The 8,886-nt window shown below is 43.0% G+C and overlaps 1 protein-coding gene across 7 annotated transcripts in view; it reads right to left on the bottom strand.

The window, feature by feature from the left end:
* Positions 1-5,009: 5,009 nt before the first annotated feature.
* The window catches only part of LOC150039413 (uncharacterized), a 510,688-nt gene continuing 506,811 nt past the window's right edge, over positions 5,010-8,886 (bottom strand). For 6 of the 7 annotated variants that reach the window (XM_090327882.1, XM_090327885.1, XM_090327886.1 and 3 more), the window contains 3 exons: positions 6,746-6,872; positions 6,491-6,548; positions 5,013-6,200 (listed from right to left, as the gene is read on the bottom strand). In XM_090327882.1, the coding sequence (XP_090184008.1) occupies positions 5,075-6,200; positions 6,491-6,548; positions 6,746-6,872 (1,311 nt within the window). In that variant the 3' untranslated portion in view covers positions 5,013-5,074. Of the gene's footprint in view, positions 6,201-6,490; positions 6,549-6,745; positions 6,873-8,886 lie in introns of all 7 variants that reach the window. The other variant, XM_090327889.1, reaches the window with a different exon arrangement.

Here is an 8,886-nt window from a genome sequence, read left to right as displayed (position 1 = left end):
AGGCATGATTATAACTGCTAAATGAGCAGTGATGGTTTTCTAATGAAATTACATCCTCAGTCAAAATTTAGGGAGTTGAGACAGGAGTTTGGTCTAGTGGTAGAATGCTTGCCTACCATGCACAAGGGACCTGGATTTGATTCCTTGGTACCACATACATAGAAAAAGCTGGGAATGGTGCTATGGCTCAAGTGATAGAGCTCTGGCCTTGAGAAAGCCCAAGGACAATGCTCAGGCTCTGATTTCAGGTCCCAGGACTGTGTATGTGTGTGTGCATCCTCCCGGTAATATTATCATCCAGTTGAGCCAGTGGGTCACCAGTCCACTCCTGGCCATGTTGAGGGCACAATAGAGATTCACATGATGAAGCAGCATTGCCAAAAGCTTTTTCAGGCTTCCTCTAGCACAAGCTTCTAAAGTTGAACCTCAGTACGGCAGAGAGGCCTGGCACAGATAGCAGAGGTAGAGGTGTGGCTCAAATAGCAGATCTGTGTGCCTAGCATGCACGTGCCATGGTTTCAATACTCAGCCCTGTAGATAGAATGATGTTTCTACACTACTCATACTAAATTTCTGTGTATTGTTTAATTTCTTCACAGGTACCATGTAAATGAGTGATGTTGTTCACTTATGTGCTGATGTAAAGATCTGCAGAGTCCATGTACTTGTCATCTGAGTGTTAAATAATTTAGAGTAGTGTAACAATAAAGGATACACATGACAGGCTGCCGGTATCAGTATGTCCTTGTTTTCAGTTCTGAAACTAAATAGGCAACAAGATACAGGTCAAAAGATAATTGTTCCTTGTTGGGAGCAGAGTGCAGGGTCAGGCTGACCCATGAATCTGCATCACTAAGTCAGATAACCACCCAAAGAAATGAGCTGTCATGTATGAACACCATGCCTAACTTTGAGCTATACTGTCGGTATTGTGAATCACTCTCTGCTGAGACCTAGAGTGAGAGTAAACATGTGGACCTCCTCCACGCTGCCCACCTTTGTGTTGATAGGCCCCTGCAACCTATATTATCTGAATGTACTTCCTCATTAAACGAGTTCCTGCCTTGACGGGTCTCCCTGACGTGTCTGATTGTCTTCCGGTGAGGGAGGGCCGGGTGCGCGCAGTCAGTCGGCCCACTCCTTTCTCGGCTCGTCCTGGTCAGGACGTGTTCTCCCTATCCCTCCTGCGGGTCAGGAGGGACCGAGGACTAAAAACCCTGACAATTCCTCTTCTCTTTGGAAGTTAAGTAGTAGAAATACAAGGTTAAATGATGGTCAAGTCGCTGCAGCCAGGTGCACATGCAGCCTGAAGTGCTTTCTAGGAAAACAATCTATGCAGGATGTGGACTATGTCAAATTCCACGACTTTGCCTCTCAGTTTTTGCTTTCAGAAGAGCCTGCTTATAAGAAGTCCTCTCTTAACACATCTGTTTTCCATGACTGTTTAAGCCAGGAATTAAATCAGTTTTAGAATGACAGATGAGTTTCATTTTCAAACTTGGAAGAGAACCAGTGAAGGCTGGAACGTGTTTTGGAAAGAAATGGATATGTCTTTCCCAATCCAATGTAAGCTTCTTTGTTCAGCACCCCAAATCAAATTGTTCAAATGCAAGGAGATATTTTACAAAGGTATTTGATGACAAGAAACAGTGCTTTGGGAGGAGGACATAGCTGTGTGGTGAAGATGGCTACTATATAGAGTCTGGTTACATCTCCCACTCAGACCAAAAACTTGATCTCTGAAAACCCAAAAACAAACAAAAAGGAAATGCCCTATGGAATTAGGTGCATACTAATTTCAATACTAGCATTTCTCCCTCCCTTTCCCATGTCTCATTATTCTAATCAGCAGTGTGCTTGTATGATCCATCGTGCCACCGCTGGAATTTTGCTGCTTAACTAAGGGTAAGAGTATTAGAGTTTTCTGACTGAGATGGCTTCAAACTGAATCCCCATATCCCAGCCTCCTGAATACTAGGTTTACAGGTGTGAGCTACTGGCACATAGCAAATCTCATTAATCTGAAATACGTCCACATCCAAAACAGGGAGACAGACCAATCAGTAGATCACTGGATAGATAGATGGCTGGGCACACAGACAGATTTTCCAACAACCCTCCATTGAAACACTCAGCTAAGTTCTCATCTATGTGTATGGGGTGGGGAGGGGAAATGATCAATGGAGTTTGAATTCAGGGCCTCAAGTTTTCTTTTACCAGTTCAACTGATAAGTCATACAGGAAGCTCTTTTTCCACATGGATATTTTGAGGTATTTTGATTTTTGCCTCTAGTGTGGCTCCACAGTGATCCTATTTTCCACTTCCTCTGTTAGCTGTGCCTGTGCTAACCAAGAATTACAATAGTCTCAACCTCAGCTTCCCATATAGCTTCTAGAAGTCTGAGGAAATACATTTCTGCTGTTTGGATTTCCTTGTGGTAGCATTTAATGGCAGAGTTGGAAAACTAATATCCCAGGGATGTGGAAGGATGGCATGAAGAAAGGCTTGGCCAGGGTAAGAGGACTACAGTCCAGGTGAGGGAGAACGAGAGTGGGACCACAAGGGAGAAGGCCTCAAGGCATCATGCAGGGAAGGTCAGGAAGTAGACAACAAGCAAGTGTCATGCCCCTTGTCACTGTGAGAGTTCTAACATCTGACCACCTTTCCATCTCAGGGGAATCCCAAGATGAGTGAGAGTGAGATTGAGAGGAGCTGATGCTCCCTCTTCTGTGATTATTTCCAAGTAGTTGTGCAAAGAAGTTTTTATTCAACCAAATCAGTTAATGAGTACACTGCACCTTGATAAATGTCTCCTTTCCCATCTCTCCCAACCCTACTTACCTCATTTTACCAGGTTCCAGTTTCATACAAGTCCTTTGAATAGTATGGCTATATTAATCAAATGCATATGCACTTTACTTACTCATTAAATACTTGAGTTTAATTCACTCAGAATACACTTATGATTTTAATTTTGTGTTCACTTATCTTCATTCTGATCCTATTCTAGATGTTTGGGATGATATGTCCCTGTCACTGGAGGAGAAACCAGGCACGTGGGCATTAAATGTTACATCAGAGATGTCCACAGGGTCCTGTGGGAACACAGTGCAAACGAGGGCGTGGGTCACGACCACCCAGATAATGATCATCCATGACCAGGAACAATTTTCAGTGATTACATACGTCCATGTGTGTGCACATACACAACAGACCCTAAAAATGGGCAATGGTAGCCCATGCCTCTAATCAGAGCTACTCGGGAGACTAATCTAAGGACAGTGGTTCAAATCCAGCCAGGGCAGGAAAGGCCATGAGACTAATATCTAGCAAACTATTTAGAAAATGCTGCAAGTATTGCTGTGGCTCACGTGGTAAAGTGAGAGCATTGAACAAAACAACAAACTCAAGGACAGAGCCCTTGCTCTGTGTTCAAGCCCGAAGACCACCAAAGAAAAAGATAAAACTGGAGTTTGGCAGATTGAGTTCTGCAGCTTTGGGAGTAATTTATAGGAAGCAGCTCAACTTGTCTCCTCTCTTCCCAATGGCATCCAGTGATTGGCAGGATCTAGCTCACCCGTCCTACGCTTGGTCCTCAGTGAGGACGCCCCTATACCCTAGCAGACTGGCTGGAGGCCCTAGCATTGGGGCTGTGCTGTCCCCACTCCCTTCCTCTGGGCTCAGCCCCCACGCTCTCAGGCACACCCACTCTGCATAGGGGACAGTGGGAGAGGAGGCCTGGGTTCCTAGACTGGAAACCGCCTTGCTCTGCTCTCTGGGTAGTGGATGTACTTGGGAACTTCAGGAGGATGCAGCAACTTTCTGCCATGCTGCTCCCTTCAGCACCTGGGAGGATCAGGCCGAGTCCAGTTCCTCAGGGCCCCTGAAGACCCACAACCTTCCGTGTAGCACAGGAGGCACAGAACCCCGCATGGGTCCCCTTGGGCCTGACGCCGGGGTGGGTACTGCTCTACCACTCAAGCCTTAACTCATCTTATGGCACTTGCGTTTTTTCTATGTTTCTTTTGTCTGTTCTTCTTCCTCCTTTTTACCTCTCTCTCCTCCCTCCTCATTTTGGTCAATTAGAGATAAGAGTCTCAATGAAAGTTCTTTCCAGGGCAGGCTTCCAACCGCCATCCTCAGATCTTGAGTCCTCCTGAATAACTAAGATTACAGATATGAGGCACCAGCTCCCAGCCTGTTTTGATGCAAACAGTGCTGTTCCTATTACAGTTTTGGGTATAGTATATCCAAACAAAGTAAACCTGGGTGCTGGAGGCTCACACATGGAATTCCAGCTACTCAGGAGATTGAGATCAGAAGATTAAGTATCAAAGCAGGGAGGGGTTAGGGGCGCACAGGAAAGTCTGTGAGTCATCATCATTTAATCAGTAAAAAAGCCAGAACTGGAGATGTGGCTCAAGTGGTAGAGCTATAGTCTTGAGTTCAAAAGCTAAGGGACAATGTCCAGTCCTGAGTTCAATCCTCAGTACTACTGGTGCCACACATATCTGTGTGTGTGTGTGTGTGTGTGTGTATGTGTGTGTGTGCACAGAAAAGTTACATGTTCAGTATTACAAAATGCATGCAATATTTTTATGCTGTTGTTTCATATCAGCCCGGGACAGTGAGATCTACAGTGAGTGAAAAGATTGAGGCATGCCTCCTCACCCACCCATCCTTCACTCAGCTACTGCTATCTTCCAGGCAGGCTGCTGGTATCTGCCCACTTCCTTCTGGAAATCTCAGGGATCCCATCCCCAGCTGGGGACCTTGGGAGATGCCTGTATCTAAATCAACAGCTACTTACACTCTCCCAAAGCTCAGGGTACAGAGGATCACGGGGCTCTGTTCCTAGATTGGTTTATTATTGCAGAAAAAGAGCAGTCTATGCCAAGAACTCTCTTCATCCCAGCATACCAAATAGCAATGATAACTGTAAGGATACAGAGGAAACAGCTTCTCCTCTTGAAGGAAAATCACTAGCCCTAAGCTAGCCAGGGTTACACTCAGAGTGAGATCCTGTTTCAAAAGAGCAAAAACAGCCAGGAGCCAGGGGCTCATCCTATAACTCTAGGTAATCAGAGTTATAATAAGAACAAATATTTTCCCATACTGCTTAAATCTGTACGGTTTCTCTTTAGTGTATTCTTTCATGTCTGTGAAGATGGTAGGGAAGAACAAATGCTTTCCCACATTGCTTACATTTATAGGGTTTCTCTCCAGTGTGAATTCTTTCATGTCTTCGAAGGGAACAGGGAAACACAAATGTTTTCCCACACTGCTTACATCCATAGGGTTTCTCTCCAGTGTGAATTCTTTCATGTCTTTGAAGGAAATGGAGAAGAATGAATGTTTTCCCACATTGCTTACATGTGTAGGGTTTGTGGCCAGTGTGACTTCTTTCATGTCTGCCAAGGGAACTGCGAAAAACGTATGTTTTCCCACATTGCTTACACCCATAGGGTTTCTCTCCAGTGTGAATCCTTTCATGTTCTTTAAGGTAACTAGAGAAAGGGAAGGTTTTCCCACATTGCATACATTCATAGGGGTTTTCTCCAGTGTGACTTTTTCATGTCTTCGAAGGGCACCAGAAAAAGCGAATGTTTTTCCACATTGCTTACATCTATAGGGTTTCTTGACAGTGTCAATTCTTTCATGTGCTTTAAGAGAACTAGAAAAAGAGGATTTCCCACATTGCTCATATGCCAAGGGTTTCTCACCAGGGTGGATTCTTTCATGCCCTTGAAGAATACCAGAATGAGGGCAAGATCTTCTACAATGCATACTTTCACAGCAGTGTTTAACTTCAGTGTCAATTTTTTCTTGTCTGTGAAAAAAACTGCTAAAGTAGTTTTCACATTGTTTAGCTGCAAATGGATTTTCCTCATTGTGCATTCCACAGCTGATTTTCCCCTGATGGAATTTCCTGTAAGCTCTCCCATATTCTTTATGAGTGTTGTGGCTGTCCACATATACTGATATGTCCTGATACTGAAAAGATATTTGTCCTGTGTGAGCTCTGAAAGGCATACCCATGGGTGAAGGAGCAAGGATGGTTTCTCCAAACATATAGTTTTTGAAAGATGCAAGTCTGGGTAGAGTTTTCTTATTCATGGTATGTTCTACATTCTGTTGGAAGGCTTCATTAAACTGACTCTCTTCTTCAGATCCATAGAGCCTCTCTAAAAATATAGTTCTGAAAAACAAAAGGCAGACAAACTAAGAACTTTTTTTAAAGCACTAAACCATTAAAAAAGTATCTCCTGTGACTGCATGGTCTTCTCCAAATGGTCTCCATAGTGTCATATTTTAGACTTCTGAATTTACAAATTTTGGAACTCCACTTGTATACATGTTAAAAGAAAAATGTCCTAAGATTAAGTCAATTTCTATCCTTATGTATTTGCGTTATCTGTTTAGTTTAAAAATTTCCTGCCACCCTACAATATTTGAAAGAACAGTATTGTTTCTGCTTAGTGCAATTACCTTTTTTCTTCCCTGGAGTTTTGGTTCACTTCACTATTTTCTTGTCCCTGCTTCTTTTCTAAAATACAAACACAGAAACCATTGATTCCTTCAACATTACAGAAACAATATTAAGACTACATCACATTTCATGGCATAATGAGATCATGGTATATTTACAGTCATATATTCATCTACATGTTCCATTTTTCATTCTAAATCATGCAGCATTACCAAGGGCAGGAACAGCTCACAGTTAAGTAAGGGAATATTTACCTATGGAGGCCAGGTTCTTAAATGTTTCCCCCATCACATCTTGGTAGAGCTTCCTTTGAGAAAGACTTAGTAAAGCCCATTCTTCCAAGGTAAAATTGATGGCCACATCCTCAAAGTTCACAGTCTCCTAAAATATTCCACAAATAATTCCAAAAGCAAGAGTTAAAAGCCACAGAACTGGAAATGAGATTCAACTTATTAACAACAACAACAAAAGAAACACATATATTGTGTTGCCTAGTCAACAATTTAACATTCACCAGCCATCCAGCCATCTTTTTTTTTTTGGCCAGTTCTGGCTGGAAATGAGCATTTCCCATCTCCTGGGGCCAGTAACTCATGCCTATAATCCTAGCTTCCCCTCTGTATGGGTGAGATCTGAAAGAAGTGAAACCTGCAGGGAAAGCACCTGAGCCCCTTAGTGCTGGTCATAATAGTTCCAACAGTAATAGTCTCACTGTAATGAAAAGCCCAAGAATAAATGTGCTCACTACTGAATTCTCCCAGTCCTTTAAAGAAGAATCAAGAATGTTCCATAAAATGGAAAAGGAAAGAACTTTGCCACACATTCTGTGAAGCCAGTATTAGTCTGATAGCCAAACTGAACAAAGATACCACAAAAACAGAACAGAACTATTTATATATATAAAGAATGTCTACGTAATTCATCTTTTGGCAAGTGTGGATACAGAAAAAGATTAGAAAGACACACCAGAGTGAGCATGGACTAGTATTCACCTACACAGTAAATCCACACTTGTTTATATTATGTAGATTTAGCCTGAAATAAACAACTAATTTATTTGAAGAAATCTATTTCATCCTATACTCTCAAGTCCTGAATAAGAAATTTTCCATCTTCCACTCACATCATAATAGAACCTACTGAAATGGAGATGCAAACGGGCATTTCAGTTGAGTTCCAGTGGCTCATGCCTATAATCCTACCTGGTCAAGAGGCTAAGGTGTGAGATCTGAAACCAGTCTAGACAAGATACAAAAGTCCATTAAGGCTTATATCTCAATCATCAAAAAAAAGTTGAAGCTATGGCTGAGTGGTAGAACACTAGTCTAGAGCAAAAAAGGTAAGAGACAGTGCCCAGGTCTTGAGTTTAAGCCTCGGGACTAGTATACACACATATACACTGACAAAAACAAAATACTAAAAAGACAAAGAAAAGGGCCTGGGAGAAGCTGCCTCAGTGGCTCATGGTTTGATGGAAACCAACACGGCAATGCTTCAAGGCCTTAGAGACCACTAGCACTGGGCTGGTACAACACAGCACAGGTCATTCTATGGGACACTGAGGAAAACTTTAGCAGCCAGGAAATGGAACTCTGGTTCCTCTACACCGCCTTCTAGTCCACTCTTACCATCATGAAAGATTTTTCCAGAGGCCTAAAATCAACCAGTCATGAAACACTCCCTACAACCTGGGAAGGCTGTGACTTGTATTCTACTTATCTGTTATCACTTGTGACAACTAAGATGTTATGGTTTGGGAACATGATTTAATTATCCAGCAGCTGACAATTCAGTTGTAACCGCATTCAGGCTTATCCCAATCCATCTCACTATATAGTCACTATCCACTAAAGGGGCCAATCTATAACATGTTTTCCCTACCAGATAGCCAGTTCTGTGGGTCTTGAACTCAGCCTAGTGTTATCCCTTTTAAGCTGTTTTTGTTTTTGTTTTGTCATTGTAGGGCTTGGACTCTGGGCCTGAGCCCTGTTCCTGAGCTCTTCAGCTCAAGGCTACCACCCTACCCCTTGAGCCATAGCACCACTTCCACTTTTCTAGTGGTTAATTGGCGATAAGAGTCTCATGGTCTTTAATGCCAGGGCTGGCTTTCAACTGTGATCCTCAGATCTCAGCCTCGTGAGTAGCTAGGATTACGGGTTTGAGCCACCTCGGCCGGCTCCTTAAGTTGTTTTGTGCAGGCCTGGCATTCTACTACTTGAGTCATGACTCCACTTCTGCCTTATTGGTGATTAATTGGAGATATGGACTTTCATGCCAAAGAGAGCTTCAAACTGAGCTTCCTGAGTATTGACAGTTTAAGAGGGGTGAGTCAGGGGTGCCAGGCTGCCAGTCCCCAGCCTGCCAATGCTACAGAGAGGCAGCACTCTGGCAGAGT

Source organism: Megascapheus bottae, unplaced genomic scaffold (genome assembly GCF_031878675.1).
Source record: "Megascapheus bottae isolate mThoBot1 unplaced genomic scaffold, mThoBot2.hap1 HAP1_SCAFFOLD_40, whole genome shotgun sequence".
Classification (NCBI taxonomy): domain Eukaryota; kingdom Metazoa; phylum Chordata; class Mammalia; order Rodentia; family Geomyidae; genus Megascapheus; species Megascapheus bottae.
Note: the sequence above shows the minus strand (reverse complement) of the source record. Positions and strands in the feature narration are given on the sequence as shown.